At 37.8% G+C, this 25295-nt stretch overlaps 1 protein-coding gene and 1 long non-coding RNA gene across 51 annotated transcripts in view; one reads left to right on the forward strand and one right to left on the reverse strand.

Moving 5' to 3' along the window:
- Nucleotides 1-25295, forward strand: part of EIF4G3 (eukaryotic translation initiation factor 4 gamma 3) — a 375324-nt gene that overhangs the window by 258728 nt on the left and 91301 nt on the right. For all 50 annotated transcript variants that reach the window (XM_074018065.1, XM_065528583.2, XM_074018064.1 and 47 more), the window contains one exon: nt 23885-23973. In XM_074018065.1, coding sequence (XP_073874166.1) covers nt 23885-23973 — 89 coding nt within the window. The remainder of the gene's footprint in view (nt 1-23884; nt 23974-25295) is intronic.
- On the reverse strand, nt 945-22438 carry LOC102119407 (uncharacterized). The gene is made up of 3 exons (XR_001487133.3): nt 22376-22438; nt 16496-16566; nt 945-1053 (listed from the first exon to the last, which is right to left on the reverse strand). It is a non-coding gene; the product is annotated as an uncharacterized lncRNA (long non-coding RNA).

Consider the following 25295-nt stretch of genomic DNA (forward strand, 5'->3'; position numbering starts at 1 on the left):
ATGTGATATATACATACCATGGAATATTGGACCATGATAAAGAATGAAATTCACATGGTATACGATGGATGAACCTTAAAAACATTATGCTAAGTGAAAAAAGTCACAAAAGACCACATTTTATATGATTCCATTTGTATGAAATGTCTGAAATAGGCAAATCCATAGAAGCAGAAAATAAATTAGTGCTCGCCAGGGTTGGGGAGAGAAGAAGGTGGGGAGGCAGTACTAATGCATACCAAGCTTCTTTCTGGGGTGATGAAAATATTCTAAAGTTAGATAGCAGTAATGGTCACACAACTATGGATATACCACAAACCATTAAATTATATAGCTTTAAAAAGTTAATTTTATGATACGTAAATTACATGTCAACAAATACTGTATAAAGAAAAAGAGGGGCCTGGTGTGGTGGCTCACATCTGTAATCCCAGCACTTTGGGAGGCTGAGGTGGGCCGATCACGAGGTCAGGAGATGGAGACCATCCTGGCCAACATGGTGAAACCCATCTCTACTAAAAATACAAAAAATTAGCCAGGCGTGGTGGTGCATGCCTGTAGTCCCAGCTACTCAGGAGGCTGAGGCAGGAGAATCTTTCGAACCTGGAAGGTGGAGGTTGCAGTGAGCCAGGATCACATCACTGCACTCCAGCCTGGACAACAGAGTGAGACTCTGTCTCACAAAAAAGAAAACTGAGTATGATATGGTGGTGCCACCAGAATCTATATAAGGATTTGCTTAGGGAAGTTATAGCTTAAAAATTGAGGAATTAAATTTCAACCAGAACACCACAACTGACGGTATCAGAGATACAGGAGTATTTGTGTATAGCCAAAAATTATTTCCTCTTTTGACACATGCTATTGTTGTATAAATTTATTTATTTACTTATATAGTATATAAATAAAAACTGTATTGTTTTTATTCTGTTTTATTACTTTACTGCTAGTTACATTTTACCTCAGTTTGAGAGAGTGTTCTCATCTTGGTATTGAATGTTCCACCTGTAGAGTTCAAGACCAGCCTGGGCAACATACAGAGACCTCTCGTCCCTATAAAAAAAAAGTAAAAAATTAGCCAAGCATGGCGGTGTGTGCCTGTAGTCCCAGCTACTCTGGAGAATGAGGTGGGAGGATTGCTTGAGCCTTTGAGATTGAGGCTGCACTGAGCCGTGTTCACACTACTGCACTCCAGCCTGGGCGACAGAGTAAGATCTTGTCAAAAAAACAAAAACAAAAACAAAAGCCTGTAGCAATCATTCTAGAGGCATTGCTTGATGTCACAAATAGGAAATACCCAGTTGGGCCCGGAAAGCAGAGCGGTTCCCTGTGATCAGAACTTAAGGTAGTGATTCTGCTTTTTCTTTGTTTGTAACTTGGTCTCTTATGTTTTTGGCCCAATTCAGCCACCCTCTGTAAGTCTTCCTTCAACTCTTCTACCTGAGACCCTTCTGTATCTGTCTCTTCTTTCCACCTGTCAAACCATTCATTTATTCACCCATCTGTTCAATCCCCATTTTTTTTCACTCCATTTCACAGACTGTCGTTGTCTTACACCTCAGCTATTACAACTCTGCTTTCAGACTTCTCTGGAAAAGTGTTTAAAGTGCACATTTTCCGGAAAATTCTTTCAGAGAAAATATTGCTGCTGGATGCCAGGTATCTCTCTAAGACCTGTAGAAATAGTCGTTTCGAGGATACAAGATCCAGGCTCCCAGATGAGCCTTGAAACTCTATCGTTATTTCATCCTAACTTTGCTTTAATATTATTTTTTAATCTTTTTGCCAATCTCCCACACCTATTTGATGAGTGTTAATTCCTGCATTGTTTCCTTGATGCTGTCTTCAACCTAGACCACATTAAGGAAACTGCTCAATTCAGTTAGCTGGGTGTGGTGCCAGTTACCTGTAATCCCAGCTACTAAGGAGGCTAAGGCAGGAGAATTGCTTGAACCCAGGAGGCGGAGGTTGCAGTGCCAAGATTGCGCCACTGCACTCCAGCCTGGGCAACAGAGTGAGACTCCACCTCAAGGGAAAAAAAAATGTTTGTTTTTTTTTCAATTTTTCAGTATGACTCTATTCACAAGGTTTTCTCTTCTGATAATTCCTTGAACCCTTAAACATATAAATATAATTATGTCAATTTAAAATACTCATAGTACTTTATGCATATTGATATGTATACATTTTACCTCTCCAACTTCTTTTACATCTCCAGAATTAGTAAAGCTTTTATTTTTCTAATCCCCTGAGAGCTTTTATTAAATGTTTATTTACTCATTTCAGCAAATGTATAAATTTGTGTTGATATTTTTGTTGGGTTTTTGTTTTGTCTTGTTTTTTAGAATATCTGATAGTAACAAAGCAGGTATATTTAAAATCACCACCCTGGGAAGAAAAATTTGTAGGTTTTTTCTTCTTTTCTTTTCTTTTCTTTTCTTTGAGACAGGGTCTTGCTCTGTCACCCAGGCTAGAGTGCAGTGGCATAAACATGGCTCACTGCGGAGTTGACCTCCTGGTCTCAAGCAATCTTCCCACCTCAGCCACCCGAGTAGCTGGAACTACAGGTGCATGCCACCACACCAAGCTAACTTTTTGTAGAGACATAGTCTTGCCATATTGCCCAGCTGGTCTTGAACTCCTGGCCTCCAGCAGTCCTCCTGCCTTGGCCTTCCAAAGTGCTGGGGTTACAGGCATGAGCTACCATGCCTGGCCTGTTGATTTTAATAATAGTAGCTATCACTGATTAAATGCTTGCTATTTATCAGACACTGTGGTAAATTCTTTAACCCTCACGACAACTCTATTATCCTTACTTTACAGAAGAGGTGAATGAGGCATGGAGGAGATGATACTTGCTGAAGGTTATATAGTTAATAATTGGTGGAATCAGAATTCAAATTTCAACTCTACAATTTATACTCATAGCCACATTTTTGTAATACTGCCTCTCAAATTAAGCTACATATCCTGTAAACAAATCTTAGACTTCAGCATTCAAAAGTTAAAATCATTTAAAATAGTTCTTACTAAAGTAAGATATTTTTATATGAAAGATGAATATAATATTTACATAAAGCTACAGCTGGATGACAGGTAGTTGATAACAAGGGATACAAAGTCAAATGCGCTCACCCTGAGTAATTATTAGTAAGGGATAGCAAAAAGCACAGAATGTATCCTTCCCAGTTCATTAGTTAATACCTCTCTCCAAATTTCTGCCAATTCCAGAATTCGTGCATGTAACCTAGCCATCACCTTAATACAAGTGCAGTGTTTAAGAAATAAAAGTAGGCTGGCTACCGTGGCTCACAGTATAATCCCAGCACTTTGCAAGGCTGAGGTGAGAAGATCACTTGAGGCCCAGAGTTCGTGACCAGCCTGGGCAACACAGAGACCCTTTCTCTACAAAAAGTTTAAAAATTAACCAGGCACGGTGGCGTATGCCTGTAGTTGGAGGTACTCAGGAATCTGGGACAGAAAGATTACTTGAGCCTAGGAGTTGGAGGTTGCAGTGAGCTATGATGGTGTCACCGCACTCCAACTTGGGCAGCATAGCAACACCCTGTTGCTAAAATGTATAGAAATAAAAGTCGAAGTCATTATTTATGTGATAGCGTTCAGTATTCAATGAGATGATCAATAACATCCAAAAACTATTAGGGCCTTTGTAACATAATACCATCGTTAATAGTTCTCTTTCATTCAACAGGTATTTATTGAGTCCCAGACTGTCATAATTTATTTTAGTTTTTAACATAATTCAAATAAGATTTGAGTGACATTTGAAATATTTAAATCCGTATACCTGATCATGTAGGGAAAACCTCCCTTTGACATCGTATTATACATTGATGTTCCATAAATTATATCAATCATGAATAACCCCTAAAACATGGCTTTTCTGTGTATCTTACAAATGAGTTTTGCTCTCATTTTAAAGCCATACCACGGTGTAAAACAGTACTTACAGTATAAATAAAGGAGAAACCTGTATGTACATTCACATGTATAATGCACACATATATGTGCTTGCATATACACCAACATTTTCTGAGGATAAGTAGGAAATACTTAATAATTTTCTCTGGGGAGAGAGACCTAGGAGCAAGATGGGAAAGAGAAGACTTTTTCAGTTTTTCCTCGTTTGTTGTGAAATTTTTTTGTTCATATGAATTACTTTTGTCATAATTGAAGCCAGAAGCAAGTTTAATTATAAATTTTGCAGTTATATGTGTCTTAGGTCTCATTCAAATAATAATTTTCGGTTGAGTGAGGTGGTTCACGCCTGTAATCCCAGCACTTTGGGAGGCCAAGGTGGGCGGATGGATCACCTGAGGTCAGGAGTCGAGACCAGCCTGGCCAACATGGTGAAACCCCATCTCTATTGAAAATATAGAAGTTAGCCAAGTGTAGTGGTGCATGTAGTCGCAGCTACGCCAGAGACTGAGGCAGGAGAATTGCTTGAACCAAGGAGGCTGAGGTAGCAGTGAGCCGAGATTATGTCACTGCATGCACTCCAGCCTAGGTGACAAGAGTGAGACTCCATCTCAGAAACAAAAACAAAAACAATTCTCTCATGATGATTTATCTGATACATGTGAAACATAGATTGTCAAATTTCAAAAGGTACCTACCAGTCTGTTTTGAATGATTTCTAATATTCTTCAAGATTTGCAATGCCTCACTTCTTATTAATATCAATTATTATTCTTCAGTAATGTGAATGCAGAGAATGGAAATATTTCTTAAGAATTTATTTTTTGTGTTAATTTCTGATACCACTTGTATCATTATGTTTTCATTAGAGCCCAGAAAAATTCCAGTTTTTTGGAGATAAGATTTAGTAGTATTCAATTCAACAAACATATCAGCAGATAAAGTTGGAATAAATAGACGCTGGTAGTTCTTTCTTTAAATTTCAATAACAGACTCTAGATCTTCTCTAAAATGTTATGTTAAAATGAGTTATAAATTAGAATACCCTTTTGACTGCCTATTCTCCATATTTTGGGACACATTAGAGAAGAATATTCAAACCGGGAACTGTCATGGAAAACCAAGAAATACGAATGACTTAACCATAAGTTTTTATGATGTGCCAAAAGAGATGTTATAAATCCATGCTTCACTATTTTTGGTACAAAATCCAGAATTAAATTGGTTAATAGATTGATTTCATTTGTTCTGGCAATGCTAATTTATACCTACCATGTGACAGGCCCTTTTCTGACCTCTAGCACCACAGAGATGAATGAGGCAAAGTCCCTTTCCACTGAGAACCTGATAATTTTATAGAGAGACAGATATATAAATATTGGGATGGGTAAGGTAAAGAGAGAAGGGAGTAAGTGATGGTCCCTGTTAGAGTGTATTTTTTATTACTCATAATAGCTCCCACATATTAAGGTTAGAGCAAATTTCTCTGCGCTTTGCAGTCTGGTAATGTAGATTCACTGATGGTCAGATGGAAAGTATATATATTTTTTTCCATCTAGGTTTACATATTCGAGGCAGTCAGCTGTAGCATTTTATTTGGAGACGAAAAGTGTTGAGTAGATGGAACGATAACTATGTGTGTTATAGTCTCTTTCCTAATTAAATTACATATTTGTGCTGTAGTGATTGACTTTTTTGCATCTGTACTAGGTTTACCTTGAATTAAATTGCAGGCGTTTTTGATGATGGTAGAAGTGGTTCAAAAGTGTCTTATTGAAATGCAAAAGTGCCTAAGGCTGCAAACAGAGCAGTAAAAACAGAGGCCTCAAAAATACGCCAGTGGTCTCACTGGAGTCATCTTTGTTCTCAGTGTCGACAATTGCTTAATGGACTGTCCTCCACTGAACTTTTTGGAACAAACCTTCTACTTAGTGTCACTTTGCCATTTTATTTTTCTAATGACATACTGTGCTGTTGGGACAGTAAACTGCACATCCTATTCTGCTACAAAAGCAAAAGACAACTTTAACCAAGATAATAATGAAGCTGGAACTCAGGCGAGAAAGTGCAGGATAAGGCAGACTTGAGAGGCAGGGTATTGAGTTGGGAAGGATTTGGAAGTTAGATCTGTGTCTCAGTTCTAGCTCCAACCTTTACTCTCTGTAAAGGGGAAACTTACATCTCTCTGTTCTTCAGTTTCCTCATCTCTGAAATGGGAATACTGTAATACTACCTACTTAATACAAAGAGATTTAACCAGTATTGTTGTTCTAGAGAGACATTAATCGTGAGTTTAATTTTGATTGCAGGTCATTTATTCATTAACAGATTTGCCAGGCATTGTATTGGTTGCTGGGTAGATTGAAGAGACCAATAAAATACAATCCTTATCCTCAAAGAACTCAAACCCTAATAATTATTCTTAGCTTGTATCCAAGTCTTTGATTGTGTAGAGTAGCAAGGGTATACACTAAGTGGCTTGGTAAAAATGTTAAAAATGCAGAGCAGTAAATGGGCCTGATGTTGACCAAAAGGTAAAAGCCAAATTTCTAACTTTGCTATGTGTCAGAAACCAGAGAAGCACATGTTCTTAAAGAGGTAGACCTTCAAGGCTGGGCATGGTGGCTCACGCCTGTAATCCCAGCACTTTGGGAGGCCAAGGTGGGCAGATCACCTGAGGTTGGGAGTTTGAGACCAGCCCGACCAACATGGAGAAACCCTATTTCTACTAAAAATACAAAATCAACCGGGCGTGGTGGCGCATGCCTGTAATCCCAGCTACCCGGGAGGCAGAGGTTGTGGTGAGCCGAGATCATGCCATTGCACTCCAGCCTGGGCAACAAGAGCAAAACTCCGTTTTTTTTAAAAAAAAAAGGTAGACCTTGAAGCTAGTAGTAGATTCATTCCCATGCAAGTGAATTTACATCAGAATTTTTGGATATAAGTGGTACTTTGATAAGTATTTGAGATATCAAAAAACTAGAGTTCAGTCAAGTGAAATTGATATTTGAAATAAGATAGAGGTCTTCAGATTCTAAGAAGTATGTTCGATATGGAAATAGGAAAAGCAGGACTTAGAGACTGATACGAATATAGGCCTAAAAGAACTTTTCAAAAAGAGTTTGTATCAGACAATACCAATCCCAAATGCTGCAAAAATATTTGAGTGTAATGGTGAATTGAAAGGATGTTGAATTTTTGATAATTTTGTCATTTACTACTCTGAGAGAAATTCCATCACCTAAGTAGATATAAGCACCAAAGATTTGAAGAAAGAATAGTGAAATCAAGAAAATAAAGATACAGGAATGTCCATGGCAGGGCAGAAGCCTGGGGATGTCAAAATACACACTGGACCTGCTGAAGCATGATGAGAAAAGCAGAAGCAGATGCACATTTTCTTCTATTTTCCATGCCACTTTGGGACAGAGCCCAAACATTGGCTAAGCTGGAGCTTTTAGACTGCATACTTTAGTAAGCATTATCTCCTCACCTGGCAATATCAGAAGCTGGAGTATAATGACAAAAAATTGAATTCAACAGTATTCTTCCAGTTTAGCATATATGGCTATGGAATCACCAGCTCATATCTTGGTATAATTTGATAGTGTGGTATCTAGTCCCTGGTACAGATGTCTCACATTGCAATCCTGTGACATCATCCATGACCTTAAAATCATGGTTTGGAATCCAACAGCTGTTCTCTCGGAATGGTCAAGGACTGAGGTCAATTTATATAATGAGGCACACTGTTAGTTAAGCTGATAACAGCACTTCAACACTGCCTTCAGATTAATGGTTTCTATTGAGCCACTTCTTTTCTCTGCCTAACCTTGCATCAATAGCATAATTACCTTAGTTACTTTAGTTTTATAATATCTTAATATTACAAGCCCACTACCTTTCAATTCTACGTCAAAATTGTGTTGGCTTTTCTTGGCTTTTGCTTTTTCATTTACAAATAACAACATATGGAATTGTTCTCTGCACAAAATAGGTATTTGGTCAATGGAAAAATTAGATTTTTTTCCATTATGAATATGGTATATTTAGGGTTTCATATGCATTAAGAATTATACATGGTTACATCACATAATTCATTCTTAGCATTTTCAAATACACCCAAGTATAATTTACACATAATTTTTATAAACACTTCTATTATATAAAATAATTATTCCTGTTCACATGAGTTATGTTGTTTGGAGGAGCAACAGAGAGGCACACTGTTACTAAAATATATTTTAGCAGAAAAGGTTTTGAAAATAATATTGAGACTTTAGCTTTCTCTATATATGGATGGTTCCTGCATTTACTATCAGGAAACCTGGACCACTGCCATTCTGAAACAGTATTTCTAGAGAGTGACCAAAGAGAGTTGGTGTAAAAATCCCAAAGGCCTAGGACTGAAGTTAATAGGGAAAAAAAACCCAAGCTCTCGGTGGAAGTTTTGGTCAGAATAGGAGATGAAACAGAGTACAGTGAGAATCAGGTAGCTTCTGATCAGTAAGAAAGTCTACCATATATGTTACTGGAATTTTTAAGCCTCTTTCTCTTAGAATTCTCTCAGTTCCTATTACATGGTAGATTAATTGAAGAAAGTTATTCCGACTTCCTGTTCTTGGCAGTAGGAATCACCTTTCTTGCTTAAAAGCAGAGAACAAGCCTAATATATTCTACTATTCTATTCTCTCTTCTATCCAATCACCAGTCATAATGTGATGATAATTTTCAGTTTTAATTGTTGCCCTTTCTACTTACTTTTCTGCCATAATGATCACTTATTAATAGGCTATCTCATATCTTTACTAATAAAAGATAAGAATGTGAATAAAATATATTAAATCAAAGTTTGCTTGAAAATTTACAGGAATTTGTCTACTTGAAATATGTGACTTAAAACAAATTGCCTATTTTAAAAACTTAGTTAAATGTCACCATTTATAAATTTTATTTGTATAATAAAGTAATTTATCTCGACCGGGCACAGTGACTCACGCCTGTAAACCCAGCACTTTGGGAGGTCGAGGCCGGCTGATCACCTGAGATTGGGAGTTTGAGACCAGCCTGACCAAAATGGAGAAATCTCATCTCTACTAAAAATACAAAATTAGCTGGGTGTGGTGGTGTGTGCCTGTAATCCCAGCTACTTGGGAGGCTGAGGCAAGAGAATTGCTTGAACCCAGGAGGTGGAGGTTGCAGTGAGCCAAGATTGCGCCATTCCACTCCAGCCTGGACAACAAGACCAAAACTCCGTCTTACTATATATATATATATATATATATATATATATATATATATATATATATATCCAGAGGGCTAACTAAAGTCATCACAAGAGAAAATAACATTCTGACTTCGGTGTCTTTAGAAGGATAGCCTACATCCTTACAATAGGAAATAACATTCTGATTTTCTTCTCTATAAAAGGGTCTTTAAAAAATATTATTGCTTCGTGATTCTCAAAATTCATAGCTAGAGTAAAATAGTAGCTTACTGCTGAGGAGAAGTATGCCAGATCATAGGCTTTGTAGACGCTGTGTCTCCCTTCTAATTTACTTTGTGATATGTATTAAAGGCAAGAGAAAAAAGACTTTCCCTTGCCTTAATTTCAGATTAGTTAAAATGGATTTTTTTTATTATTATTTTTTCTTTTGGTATTGTTTTCAAAGTCAGCATATACTGGTTAGAGAAAATTCAATATAAAGTGATGATAATTTTTAAAAAATGGGGTCAGGCTTGATGGCTTACACCTGTAATCCCAGCACTATGGGAGGTCAAGTTGGGTGGATTGCTTGAGCCCAGGAGTTCAAAGACCAGCCTGAACAATATAACGAAATCCTGTCTCTATAAAAAATACAAAAATTAACGAGGTGTGGTGGCATGCACCTGTACTTCAGCTACGTGGGAGGCTGAGGTGGGAGGATCACCTGAACCAGGGGGGTTGAAGCTGCAGTGAGCCATGATTGAGCCACTGTTCTTCAGCCTGGGCGACAAAGTGAGACCCTGTCTAAAAGAAAAGAATAAATAAATGTTGGGTTTTGTCTTGGCAGAAAGGAAATCAAAAGACCATATGTATAAGGTTAACCTATCTGTAGGAAAATACCTGTGGGTTAAAAAGAAAACAAAGTATCTAATGGAAGATTAGATAAAGGATGAAAATAGGAAATTCACAGAAAAGAAAGAGCAAATAACCAAAAACAAAAAAAGGAAAAAATGCTTAACCTCATTAGTGAGTGTAGAAATAGCACGTTTAAGCTATTAGTTTGCCAAATATAAAGTACTTGTGAGAATAGAGAAAATCCAAGACACATTTCTTTGTGAGAGGAGTATGAGTAACCTTTGTGGAACTAAATCTGACAATATCTGTATTTGGAAATAACTAGTATAGGCTGGGTGCAGTGGCTCACACCTATAATTTCAGCTACTCAGGAGGCTGAGGCAGAGGATTACTTGAGCCCAGAAGTTCAAGAGCAGCCTGGGCAACATAGTGAGAAACTGCCTTTTTTTTTTTTTTTTTTTTTTTTAATAAAAGGTACTAGTGGGATATATTTAAAAGTTTTCGTGGTGAGAAAAATAGCAAAAACGTAAGATTTTTCAAAAGAAATGTTGCATACTGGTGTTTGCATAATGACTAGACGCTAGGAGGGATTTTCTTAAGTGAAAATAAAGCATGTTGAAGAACAACTCATATAGTTATGACCCCATTAAACTTGTGGCTAGGTGCTGTGGCTCATGCCTGTAATTCCAGCACTTTGGGAGGCTAAGACGGAAGGATTGCTTGTGCCCAGGAGTTCAAGACCAACCTAGGCAACATAGGGAGACCCGTCTCTACAAAAAAATAAAAATTAGCAAAGTGCTCGCGTGTGACTGTGGTCCCAGCTACTCAAGAGGCCGAAGCAGGAGAACTGCTTGAACCTGGTAATTCAAGAGTATAGAGAGCCGTGACTGCACCAGTGCACTCCAGCCTGAGCCACAGAGAGAAACCCTGTCTAAAAAATAAAATAAATAATAAAATAAACTTGTATATGGGGTTGTGATTATTTGTATGAGCCATGATGGTGTAGAAGACTATACATCAGATACAAAGTGCTGAGGCAAGGTTCACCTCAGGCAAGTAGAAATGGCTAGTCGGGAGAGAGGGATATTACCTTTGTTTCAATGGACACATTTGTCATTAAAAACAAAAAGTAAACGATAAAAGCAACAAATGAGGAGGAAGAAAAAAACCCCTTGGAATCCCACTACTTAGATGTACAGATTATATATTTACCTTTGTAAATGGAAAAATAACTGTATATATAATTTTAAAGCCTTGTAAAAACAGTATGTCATAGAAATGTTTTTATGCCAGTAAACATACATTATCATATTTTGATAAGTGTGTAATAGATGCATGGATATGCTAATGTTTTGGGTACTTCAGAAACCACCCAGGACACTTTAATATTTCTATCGAGGTATAGTTGACATAAGGTTAATGTACACAAAATATTTGATCACTTTTAACAGTAACATACTCTGTATAAATGGTAACTATAATCATATTTATCACCCAAAATTTTTTTATGCCTGTTTTGTAAATCCCTCCCTCCTGCACTACTAGCCTCATTTCATCGCCAGGCAAGCACAAGTTTTTTGTCACTACAGATTAGTTTGCATTTTAGAAATCTTACGTAAATGAAAGCATGAACTCTTTTTTGTCTGGCTTCTTTCTGAGATAGAGTCTCACTCTGTCACCTAGGTTGGAGTGCAGTAGCACGATCACAGCCCACTGCAGCCTTGACCCCCCAGGTTCAATGCATCCTCCTGCCTCAGCCTCCCAAGTAGCTGGGGCAACAGGCGTGCACTACAATGTCTGGCTAATTTTTTGTTTTTTGTTTGTAGAGACAGTTTCACCATGTTGCCCAGGCTGATCTCAAACTCTGAGCTTAAGCAATCCACCTGCCTCGGCCTCCCAAAGTGATGAGGTTAAAGGCATGAGCCACCATGCCCAGCCTGACTGGCTTCTTTCATTCAGCATGTTTATATATGTTTTTTTGTTTTGTTTTTTGTTTTGTTTTGTTCTGTTTTGTTTGAGACAGAATCTCACTCTGTCACCCAGGCTGGAGTGCAGTGGTGCGATCTCGGCTCACTGCAAGCTCCGCCTCCCAGGTTCACGCCATTCTCCTGCCTCAGCCTCCCGAGTAGCTGGGACTACAGGCGCCCGCCACCTCGCCCGGCTAATTTTTTGTATTTTTAGTAGAGACGGGATTTCACCATGTTGGCCAGGATGGTCTTGAGCTCCTGACATCGTGATCCACCCGCCTCGGCCTCCCAAAGTGCTGGGATTACAGGCGTGAGCCACCGTGCCCGGCCTATATGTTGTATTTTTAAAGAAATGCCGAGTATGGATTTGCCACAATTTGTCTGTTAACCTATTGATAGACATTTTGGCTGTTTCCAGTTTGGGGCTATTACAAATAATGTTGCTGTGAGCACCTAGGTACAAGTCTTTGTATGGACATAAGCTGTCATTTTTCTTGGGTAAATATGTATAGCTGAAATGGCTGGGTTATATATAGCTGTATATTAATTTTTAAGAACTTGTAAGTCATTTTCGAAAGTACATTTGCCATTTTATATTCCCACCAGTAATGTCTGAAAATTTCAGGCTATCTTGTTTCTGCTAAATCTCCTTTGTACCACTTCTATAAGTATGTTGTGCATACATATTGAGAGTCGACTGAATGGATTCTCTGTTTTTTTCTATTTATCCGGTTGTCTTTATGCTCATACCACACAGTCGTGATAGAGAAGCTTTGTAATAAGTCTTAAAATCCGAGTATTAAGCCCTCTAATTTCATTCTTCTTTTTTAAAGTTGTTTTGGCCATTCTAGGTCCTTTGTTTTTCTAGATTCATTTTATAATCAGGTTTTCTATATTTTTTCCTGCAAAAAAAAGGCAGTTGAAATTTGATTTGCATTGACACTGTAGACAGAATTGACATCTTGCAATATTGAGTATTCTGACCCATGAACATGGTCATGGTATTTTTTGTTTGTTTGTTTTTTTGAGACAGAGTCTCGCTCTTATCGCTCAAGCTGGAGTGCAATGGGATGATCTCAGCTCACTGCAGCCTCTGCCTCCCGGGATCACGCCATTCTCCTGCCTCTCCCAAGTAGCTGAGACTACAGGCGCCCGCCACCACACCCAGCTAATTTTTTGTATTTTTAGTAGAGATGGGGTTTCACCGTGTTAGCCAGGATGGTCTCGATCTCCTGACCTCGTGATCTGACTGCCTCGGCCTCCCAAAGGCATATTTTAAAGTATTCTTTAATTCTCTCAATAATTGGAGTTTCTAGCGTATAGGTTTTTTGTATCTTTTGTCAAATTTATATCTTTAGATGCTCTTGTACGTGGTATTTTTTATTTCAATTTTTGTTACTAGTATATGGAAATACAATATATGATAGATTTTTGTATATCAGTTTCATGTCTTGCAACCTCGCTAAGTACACTTGCTAGTCTTGTTAGCTTTTTCATGGCGATCCCTTTGGATTTTTTTATATGGATAATCTTATTTGAACGAAGACAAAGTTAATTCATTTCCATCTGGATGCACGCTTTATTTCTTTTTCTTGACTTACTGCACTAGCTGGGACCTTCAATACAATGTTGAATAGAAGTGGTAAAAGTAAACATTTTCTCAGGGAGAAATCATTCAATCTTTTACCATTAAGTATGATGTTAACTGTCAGTTTTTTATTATCTAGATGAGGAACTTCTTTTTTATTCCTAGACTGCTGAGAAATTATTTTAGTCAAGAATATAGATTGGATTTTATCAGTTGCTTTTCCTGCATTTGTTAGTAAATCATATGGTTTTCTTTTTTGCTTATTAATTGCTTATTTGAAAATATGTGATATTTGAATATTAAACCAACCTGCTTTCCTGGGATAAAATTTGGCCATCACATTTTTTTCTTTTTCTGTATTGTTGAATTTTACTTGCTGAAATTTTATTTAGTGTTTTTTTTGGGGGGGTGGGGCGTTTGTGTTTAAATTTATAAGGGATGTTCACCTTTAGTTTTTTGGTGATTGTCATGTTTGGGTATCTTGGTAACGACGCAGACTTCAAATGATGAGTTAATGAGTTTTCTCCTTCAGTATTCTGAGAAAGTTGGTGTAAAATTGATATTGTTTCTTCCTCAAGTATTTGCAAAGAATACAAACAGTCTCTAACAGATAAAAAAGACAAGGGAATAGATTCTTCCACAGAGCCTCCAGAGGAGTCACAGACCTGATGATACCTTGATTTTTGGCCCTGTGACACCATGAAAAAAATATGACCCATAATGAGGAGAAAGCAAATCAGTTGAAACTCATTACTGACATACTTAGAATTAGCAGAAAAATCATTAAAGGGTTATTAGATACGGTTGCTATAACTGTATTTCACATATTCAAGCGATAAGGAATCGACATAACTGGAAAACCCAGAATTGGTAGAACCAGTAAACAGAAAACTAGTAAGGACCTAGGAGATTGAATAGCACAGTCAACCAACTTGATTTAATTGACTAACCATTCGAACAGTAGATACACATTCTTTTCAAATACAAATTGAACACTTACCGAGATAGACCATATTGTGTTTCCAAAACCGAGGCTTAATAACTTTAAAAGGATTCAAGTTGGAAATCAATGAGAAAAATATCTCTGGAAAATCCCCCATATGTTTAGAAACTAGCACACTTTTAAATAACGCAGAGGTCAAAGAAGAAATCAGAAATGAAATTATAAAATATTTTGAACCGAGGGAAAATGAAAACCCACCCAACATATCAAATTTTGTGGGTGTTTCTTATGTTCATTTTCTATTGCTGTTGTAACAAATCACCACAAACACAGTGGCTTAAAACAATACATATTATCTTACAGTTTTGGATGTCAGAAGTCCAAAATGGGTTTCATTTGGGCCAAAAATCAAGGTATCATCAGGTCTGTGACTCCTCTGGAGGCTCTGTGGAAGAATCTATTCCCTTGTCTTTTTTATCTGTTAGAGACTGCTTACGTTCTTTGGCTGTGACCCCTTCCTCCATCTTCAAAGCCAACAGCATAGCATCTTCAAATCTCTTTCTCTGTTTCTCCTACCTCCCTCTTGCTTGTAACGAGCCTTTCGATTACATTGGATCCACTGGGTTAATCCAGGATAATAGTCTCTTCATCACAAGATCCTTTAATATCACATTTGTAAAGTCAGTTTTGCCAGGTAAGGTTACGTATTCACAAGGTTAAAAGCATTAAGTCATTGGCATCTTTGGTTTGGTCCATTGTTCTGCCTACCACACTGCTAAAGCAGTACACAGATGGAAATTTACATCACTTAACCGCAATTATTAGAAACGAAAAAAAAGACCAGGCACGGTGGCTCACACCTGTAATCCCAGCACTTTGGGAGGCCGAGGCAGGCGGATCATGAGGTCAGGAGATCGAGACCATCCTGGCTAACACAGTGAAACCCCATCTCTACTAAAAATACAAAAAAATTAGCCAGGCATGGTGGCATGCGCCTGTAGTCCCAGCTGCTGGGGAAGCTGAGGCAGGAGAATGGCGTGAACCCGGGAGGCGGAGCGTACAGTGAGCCGAGATGGCGCCACTGCACTCCAACCTGGGTGACAGAGCAAGACTCTGTCAAAAAAAAAAAAAAAAAATCTAATTATTGACCTCAGCTTTCACCTTAAGAAATTATTAAAAGAAGAACAAACCCAGAAAAAGTAAAAGAAAGGAAATAATACAGATAGGAAATAAATTAAACAGATAACAAGAAAACAGTAGGGAAAAAATTTATAAAACCAAAAAGTGGTTATTGAGGATATAAATAAAATTACTAAACCTGGATTTGACTTTTACTTTGATATTTAACGTTAAAGCTAGAAGTAAAAACATTTAAATTGTGTTATAGATACCTGGCTTCGTTGTTTTTAGAGACAGGTTCTTGCTATGTCACACAGGCTAGGGTACAGTAATACGATCATATAACCTTCAACCCTTGGGCTCAAGCGGTCCTCCTGCCTCAGCCTCCTAAGTAGCTAGGACTATAGACACATGCCACCACACCTAGCTAATTTAAAAATTTTTTTCATAAGAGATGGTATCTCACTGTGTTGCTCAGGCTAATTTTGGAACTCCTGGCCTCAAGCAGTTCACCCACCTTGTCCTCCCCAAGCGAAATGGCTGTGTTTGATAGAATTTAAGTCTATTTTCCTCATTTTATTATACTGTTTTGTTTCCGTTGCTAGGACCTCACCAAACCAAGTCATGTAATTCAAGCTCTTTGTGAAGCAGTGATAGAGCAGAGAGATTTTGTCATACAATGGGAAGCCTAATTACCAAGTCAACATACATTTCATATAACAACCTCTGAGAAAATGCCTGAAAAACACTAGACCTAACTCTCAAGTTTTTCTTTTGGTTGACATCTCTCAGTGACCCATCATTCTTACATATTTCATCGCCATTGTTACTCTTTTCAGGTCATTACATCTTCATTGTAAAATTTATCCTTCTCTCACCTGGGTTTCTTCTTCGTGCCACCTTAGTTTCTTAGATGAATCATCACATTTTCCTAGATTTCCATGAAGATCTGTGAAAGGAAAAAAGGTGGTGATTTGGCACAGAATATGATTCACAGCCTATGGGTACTCTAGAGGGAAAAAGTTCTTGCATATTGTGTAATCAGAATGATTTAGTACCAACCTGTAGATCTCAAAACTTGGAAAAAAGTAAAAATTGTCAAAATATATCAAGAATGGATGAGAAGGGATTAAAACCAGGTGACAAGGATAGGAACTCTCACTGAAAGTTCCATTATTAGAACATTCTCCTCTGTTTATGCGCAACTCTGTGACAATGCACTGGGACTGTTCCCTGAGCATTAGTGAAGTGTCTATCCTTGGAAAGTCTTCATAGTGTCAATTTTGTGTCACTTCAATCTAAGAGACCCAGACTCTGGACACGTAAATTTCAAATCTTGGAACTAGGGAGTTTATGTTATATTCCAAAAGCATGTGGAGCTAGAAGGGAGACTTTTTTGTAATTCAGTCTCTTACCTGGCCATTATGTGGTCACAAGATCTTCAGCTAATGTGCACAGTTCAGGCCAACCCAGAAAATTATCTCCACAAATGCAGAAAATAAAACAGCCTTATTAATTTTTTTAAAATTATATCTTGAGACCAAGTCTCACTCTTTCACCCAAGCTAGAGCGCAGTGGTGTGATCACAGCTCACTGTAGCCTCAATCTCCCGGGCTCGGGCAATCCTCTTGCCTCAGCCTCCGGAGTAGCTTGTACCACAGGTGCACAACACTATACCTGGCTAATTTTTAAAAATTAGCCACCATGCTGGGCTAATTTTTTGTATTTTGTAGAGATGAGGTCTCCCTATGTTGCCCAGGCTGGTCTTGAACTCCTAGACAATGCTCCCATCTTGACCTCATGGTGGCATGAGCCACCATACTTGGCCTTATTTTTTTAGAGACAGAGTCTCACTCTGTCACCAAGGCTGGAGTGCAGTATATTTTATTTTTATAAGAGACAGAGTCTAGCTATCTATATCTATATTTATATTTATATAAGGGGTAGAGGAAGCATTTGCAATTAACTACAAGTGTTCTTTAGCTTAAGATCTAAGAAAAGGGAGAGAGAGGAAAATAAAGATCTCTTTTCTTTATTATACCAAGGAAATAGAAAAAAATGTTAAACTCTTGCAACTTACTTGGATGACTACCTGATTAATAAATTAGTAAAGAGAAGCAATATTAAGTTTACCTAAAAATTGCTGTCAGATTTATATTGTGGCATAGCTAATAGTAGGATAGGATACCCTGGGATTAGAGATTTACCTGTCTTACGTAGTTAGCGCTTTTACATTCTTTTGGTTTTTTTTTTTTTTTTTCTTTGAGGCAAGGTCTCACTCTGTTACCCAGGCTAGAGTACAGTGGCACGATCATGGCTCACTGTACCTCCAACTCCTGGGCTCAAGTGATCCTCCTACTTTAGCCTCCTGAGAAGCCGGAATGACAATCATGTACCCCGTGCCTGGCTAATTTTTTAATTTTTTGTAGAGGTCTCACTTAGGCTGGTCTTGATCTCCTGACCTCAAACAGTCTTCCCTCCTCAACCTCCTAGAGTGCTGGGATTACAGGTGTGAGCCACCGCTCTCAACCTCTTTTACATTCTTTTAACTTCTGTGGAATGATGCTGTTTTTGGTTTTTCGTTTTTTGGGGTATAAAATGAGTACTGTCTATGAACTCCATGAGTTCTCCAGATCAAAATCATACACAAAATTGTACTGTGCCCAGTAAAATTAGCTGTTTTTAAAATGTGTTCCAATAGTATTTTTATAAAGAGCAATCTGTCCTAAAATCTATAACAAGACTAAAGTGGGTTAGTCATACAGGATAAAACAGGATTTGAAATAGTGAATGAAAATTAACTTTAAAAGTTTTACTTTTTTATTTCTTCCAATTTTAAATTATCATTACAAGCATTGAAGAACAAAGAGAAACCACTTATTATTCAAGTATGTAGCCTGCATGTTAGCATTAAACTTTTCTTTGTTTCCTCCCAGTTTTTACATAAATATTTTACATGGTTATAAATGAAGTGTAGGTATAATTTTATATTTTTTTACCCTTTTCTGTTTTTTAACCTTACCCTACTCTCTAAAAATCCCATTTAATTTCATTAGCCTGAATCCAAATCCTTGCTACTAGAAGTGGCTCATAAAGATCTGTGCTGTGATTTGACTCTTGACAGTAGATGTGAAACTTGACCAGTTTAATTTTATCCTTATGTGGATTTTCTGAAGACTAATCATGAAGGTATTTTTTTTTTCTTTTTGTTTTTTTTTTGAGTGGGAGTCTCACACTGTCACCCGGGCTGGAGTGCAATGGCATAATTTTGGCTCACTGAAACCTCCACCTCCCAGGTTCAAGCGATTTTCCTGCCTCAGCCTCCCAAGTAGCTGGGATTACGGGGGCCTGCCACCACACCCGGCTAATGTTTTGTATTTTTAGTAGAGACAGGGTTTCACTATGTTGTCCTGGCTGGTCTTGAACTCCTGACCTTGTGATCTGCCCACCTTGGCCTCCCAAAGTGCTGGGATTCTAGACGTGAGCCACCATGCCAGGCCAAGTAGGTTTTTTTAGTTCCTGTTTACTTTTGAATAAAATGTCTTAATTTTTAGAATCATGTACATTTAGCTCTTTTATAGTTCTTCACTGCCTATTTATCTTTTTAGAATCTTTTTTAATTTTAGTCGTCTCCCTCTTAGTTGATTGCTTTCAAATTATCCTACTACATAGGAGTAATTATGAGCTTTTAGCTGCTTAATCACAATTTAGCAGATTGGGCTGAGTGTGGCAGTGGCTCACTCCTGTAATCCCAGCGCTTTGGGAGCCAAGACGGGAGGATCACTTGAGCCCAGGAGTTCAAGACCAGCCTGGGCAACATGGTAAGAGATGATGTCTACAAAAAGTTTAAAAAATTAGCTGGGCATGGTTGCATGTACCTGCGGTCCCAGCTACTGGGGAGGCTGAGGTGGGAGAATCACTGGGGCCCAGGAGTTTGAAGCTACAGTGAGCCAAGTTCATGCCACTGTGCTCCAGCCTGGACAACAAAGGAAGACCATGTCTCAAAAAAAAAAAAAAAATTAGCAGATTGAATATATAAGAATTTTAACAGTTAATTTGTGTTAGGACAGTCCCAAAGACCAAAACTGTAAAGGTTAAATTCTTGTTTGAAGTTTAGTGGGGGAAAAAACAAAAACCAGTATAAAACTAAATAGACATGTGCCTATAATAATGCTTTTTAAATCTCGGAAAGAAAATAACCCAGGTTTACAATGTCTCAAAGATAACACGTAGGTGGTTTTTTTTTTTTCAGCTTTACTTTATAAGCGTTCTTCAATGGGTGTACTTTTTTGTGATTAGAATAAATAATCTAGACAAAGGGAGATTATGCCAGTGATAGCAGTAACGTTTGTCATTCTTATACTTACTGTGTAACATTTCTGAGTCAGGATTTTAGACTAAAAACCATGACTTAACTATTAGCAGTTTCTTTAAGAGCTGGTATTTCTGCAAAGAAAAAGAAAGACTGCATGTTCTAGATCATGTGTTTACACAGAATAGTTCCTCAGAATGTATTATATTCCTGTCTCATAACTACTCTTGATTCTGCTATTCCGGTAAGACCTACAATTTTACATAAAAGTTTTTCTCCATAATCTTTTTTTTTTTTTTTTGAGATGGAGTCTTGCTCGATCGCCCAGGCTGAAATGCAGTGGTGTGATCTCTGCTCACTGCAACCTCCACCTCCAGGTTCAAGCGATTCTCCTGCCTCAGCCTCCCGAGTAGCTGGGATTACAGGCACATGCCACCATGCCCAGCTAATTTTTGTATTTTTTAGTAGAGACAGGGTTTCACCATGTTGGCCAGGCTGGTCTTGAACTCTTGACTTCACGTGATCTGCCTGCCTTGGCCTCCCAAAGTGCTGGGATTACAGGCGTGAGCCGCTGCACCCGGCCTCCATATTCTAACTACCTCAGACTTCAGGGAAAACTATTTTTAAAAACACGTGTGGGTTATATAAAAACCAGTAAGTTTATGAAACTTTTACATTCACCCTTGCCCTCCATCTCCAAGTCCAGTGTTTATCTCTTAGGTTGTACAGGGATAGTTGTTAGCTCTTAATTTGCAGGAGTAACAATTTGACTCCAGTCAAGCGCATATAAAAAGTAAATGAAAAACTAAGAGACACTTCCATTTATGGGGATGACTTGTGATACATCTTACAGAACCAGAAAAATGTTACTATAATGTGCATTCTTTTTGAAATCTTAAGACATCTTAACACATCAAAAATTGTTTCCCTCCAATTAGCTGTAGGAACAGTAAACTGTAGCACAGTTTTAAAACTTCCGTAGAGAGAAGACAAAGAATCTCCCTAAAACCCAATGATTAAACGTGTCTGTTGCTCTAATAATTTTCTGAATTTGTCCATTAGACATTTTACAAAATAGCTCTGAAGAAAAACATTTTGTTCCAGTATCACAAAAATTTGCAAAAATCTTGAAATTAAATGTGTCTGTAAGACTTTAGTTCTTAGGTGAGGGAGTCCAGGTAATCATGAATCCTATGCAGAGACTGTCGCTTGTCCTGTCATGCTTTAATACAAGACAAGGCGGAAACAATCTACGTCTTTGCCTTGGGAAGGTCAATAATATTGCCTTTGCCTAGAACTGCTATTATTTGTTCAGTCAACAAATTCGAGTGCCCTCCCTGTGCAATGAACTAGAAAGTAAAGAACAAATCTGAGACAATAGCTTAAATTTAATTCCCCCATTCTAGTTTAATCAGTGTTAATTATCATGTAAATCTATGTCACTCTCTTTCTCTCTTCTCTCTCCCTTTTTCTTCCTGACTGCTTCCCTTCTACTCCCTTTTCTCCCCCTTCATTCCTCACCACACCCAAATTTTACTGCACCTTTCTATTAGTAATTGTAGGAGAGGGGATATATATGCCCCAACCTCACTGGGCATTAGGGGGTGTGTGTGTGTGTGTGTGTGTGTGTGTGTGTGTGCACCTTTCTATTAGTAATTGTAGGAGAGGGGATATATATGCCCCAACCTCACTGGGCATTAGGGTGTGTGTGTGTGTGTGTGTGTGTGTGTGTGTGTGTGTGTGTGCACCTTTCTATTAGTAATTGTAGGAGAGGGGATATATATGCCCCAACCTCACTGGGCATTAGGGTGTGTGTGTGTGTGTGTGTGTATCTGTTCAGGTTTTTTGAAGGACTAAGTGTCTCCTAAAGAATACTGTGCTCTTTCTGTCCCTCTTTTTCTGAATTATTGTTTTAAATCAAGACTTTAAATAGCCATCTAAACAAGATGAGTAACAGTTCTCACTGGCTCGGCAGCTGTTTTTTTTCCAAGTATGTTAAATGTGTTATATTACTCAAGGAAGAAATATTTTGTTTCATGTTTTGGGGTTGAGTATATTTGATATATTTGTGGAAAGAAAAGTTTATCTTTGTTTTTTGTTGTTTAGAGGAAGTTCCTTTTGAGCTTATATTTGAGGCCCAAAAATCCTCCAAAAAATGTTCTTCCTCTTTTCCATGAATGAGATTTAGAGCTAAATTCATACAAATGCAAAACAAAATAATATTACAGATTCTCTGAACTCTCTAACTCCTAAAAAGATTCAGGAAGCAGAGTTGAAAATCACAAGAATTTTGGAGGAAGCGCATTAAACAGACTGGTTATATCAAATCAGAAGATCCACAAAAAATGCAAAGAGACAACTACAGAATATACGTATTCAGTAGAAGGCTGTGAGACAATAGCAAATTTAAACCCACCCATGGTTTCCATCCTTTGAAAAAATTTACCTTGAGTAGGATACAAAGCAAGAATATATCAGCTTGTCTATTAGTGTTTCCTTAATGGTTCCTGAGGGGAAGAAAAAAGAATAATTGGTGTGAGGTGTATAACGAAGATATGCAGAGTACTTTTTAAGATGGTACAGTAATTTTGAGGAAAAATATTAAATGTCTCCTTTTTCTTGTTCCCCCAAAAAGTGTGTGTGCACATTTTACTGTCGTACCGAAAAAGAGACTGTCCCAGAGTCTCAGTGAATTATCTTATATTTCTGTAGCGAATCAGATTAGATGATACCCTTTAGCTTTGTGTTTATTTGCTTTTGGTAATGTTCCCTATTAAGTGGCCTTTCTTTAACTCTTCTCCCTGTTCATCCTCCTATAGTACCTCACTCCTGTCTATTGATTCATAAGTTGCCCTCTGTAGAAGCAGTTTAATATTATCAGCTTACTATCTGATCGTTAAAATCTTTCACTTATACACCCATGATTCTGTGGAATTTGTAAGCCAGATGAATTTTTAAAAATCCTTTGTAAACTTAATCCTTTAATCTAGAATTTCTGAAACGATGGAATAGTTCAGTAAAAATTATCTATTTTCTTAGTTTTCACTCTAGCAATATGAAAGGCTAGGCAAACAGTATTGATCTGAGATGAAAACAGAATGTTTTAGAAATGCTGCCTATCTAATAAAACCTTAATTGAAGTATCCTTTTGTTGTCTAGAAAACTTAAAAATAACAGAATCCTGAGCGTTTTATGTTTTATTGCTTGAAGTAACTTTAGATATCTAGTCTCACTCTTACACTTTATAGCTGAATAATGTAGGGGCCTGAGACCTGTGACTTGCTTAAGTTTTTTTTTTTTTTTTTTTTTTTTGAGACGGAGTCTCACTCTGTAGCCCAGGCTGGAGTGCAGTGGCCGGATCTCAGCTCACTGCAAGCTCCGCCTCCCGGGTTCACGCCATTCTCCGGCCTCAGCCTCCCAAGTAGCTGGGACTACAGGCGCCCGCCACCTCGCCCGGCTAGTTTTTTGTATTTCTTAGTAGAGACGGGGTTTCACCGTGTTAGCCAGGATGGTCTCGATCTCCTGACCTCGTGATCCACCCGTCTCGGCCTCCCAAAGTGCTGGGATTACAGGCTTGAGCCACCGCGCCCGGCCTAACTTGCTTAAGTTTACATAGTTGATTAATAGAAGTAGACCCAAGTCTAGAATTGGATCACAAGTCCGTTTTCTTATGTGCATACTCATCACATGTTGAATTACATGCTGGGGTATTTCTAACCATGAAGTGGGAAGAACGCAGGCCACTGGTTAGAAAGCTATGAGTTTGTACCCACAGCACTTGACGTTGCAATCTCTGGGCTACTACAGAGTTGTTCACTTTATCAGCCAACTATTTATTTGGTGTAGGTGAAGTTCTCTTTTATCCTGCTGAATGTGAATATAGGTATCACTTAGACCTAATATTTCTCAGAATGACTTTGCAGTGGCAAGTAATGGGCCTGATCTTGTATTTCAGCTCAAATAGCTATAACTGTACCAAAGACATGGAAGAAACCAAAAGATCGGACCCGAACCACTGAAGAGATGTTAGAGGCAGAATTGGAGGTAAGCAAATCTCTTAAGTTCATATTGAGAGCAGTGGTGCCATTTCATAGACAGGTGTGTGTTTATACCTATTTCTTGAAATAGTTTTTTAAGCAAAACTTAATATATCAAGCTCAGAGACCAATTGTTTTAAGTCCATTTTATATTAGAATTTTAAAAAGATTTTTAGTAGCATGTTTGATTTCATTGAATTCTTGTTTTTCTTTCAAAATACCTCTTTTAAAATAACAAACTTGGCCAGGCACAGTGGCTCACAGCTGTAATCCCAGCACTTTGTGAGGTGAAGGCAGGATGATCACCTGAACCCAGGAGTTTGAGACCAGCCTGGGCAATATAGGGAGACCCTGACTGTACAAAAATGTTTTTAAAAAATTAGCTAGACATGGTGGTGCATACCTGTGGTCCCAGCTACTTGGGAGGCTCAGGTGGGAGGATTGCTTGAGCCCTGGAGGTTGAGGCTGCAGTGAGATGTGATCATGCCACTGCACTCCAGCCTGGGCAACAGAGCTGAACATTATCTCAAATAAATAAATAAAATGACAATTTTTGGTTAACTCTTCTCTTCCCCCAACTAGAAATTTTCTTTGTATTAACTTGATAGAAAGATAATCTGGTAAACAAAAATGGAGAGTTTTTAAAAATGCCATTAGTAATGGTGGTAGAATTAATCTAGTACATTATAAAGAAATTCATTTTGAATCTGTCATCTGTTAACTGCGTCCCAGAAACATAACTTTTCTTCATGTGGTTTGTCTGTCTTAAAATAAGGCATGCCAGATTTTGCTTTAGATTAAAACATACCAAGTCCAAGAGATGAATGTGAGGAAGAAACAAGGGCAAATCAGTCCTAAGGATTACTGTAACAATTTCCTTGTCTGTAATCTCAACATCCTTAGCATTATGTATTGAAGCTTATAAATGAAGAGCAATATAAATCTGTATGTAGCTTTTTCCCTTTTTTGACTATTCTTTTAGCTACTTTTTAAAAATAATTTTACTCAAGGTTTAACATGATAATATTAAAATGTAAAAATTTTCTTAAGATAACTTTGAGCGTGTTTAATTCATTCGGCTTTTCTAGCAAGTTATAATTCTTACCTTCTTTGGGCATCTAACAGTACCCCTTGGTTACTTTCCCTGTGCTGTCATTGCTGTTACATGATGCTGTGTTGATGTCACTGTTAGTCTCATAGCAACCACTAAAATGTTGATGGGTGTGATTTCATTGTGGTTATTAGGGTGTAAAAACTGGCAGTAAGATATAGAGGTGCACTCCTTTTGCAGCTGAACAAGGAAATGTTGCTCCTACAGAGAATAAAATA

The sequence above is a fragment of the Macaca fascicularis genome, chromosome 1 (assembly GCF_037993035.2).
Source record: "Macaca fascicularis isolate 582-1 chromosome 1, T2T-MFA8v1.1".
NCBI classification, from domain to species: domain Eukaryota; kingdom Metazoa; phylum Chordata; class Mammalia; order Primates; family Cercopithecidae; genus Macaca; species Macaca fascicularis.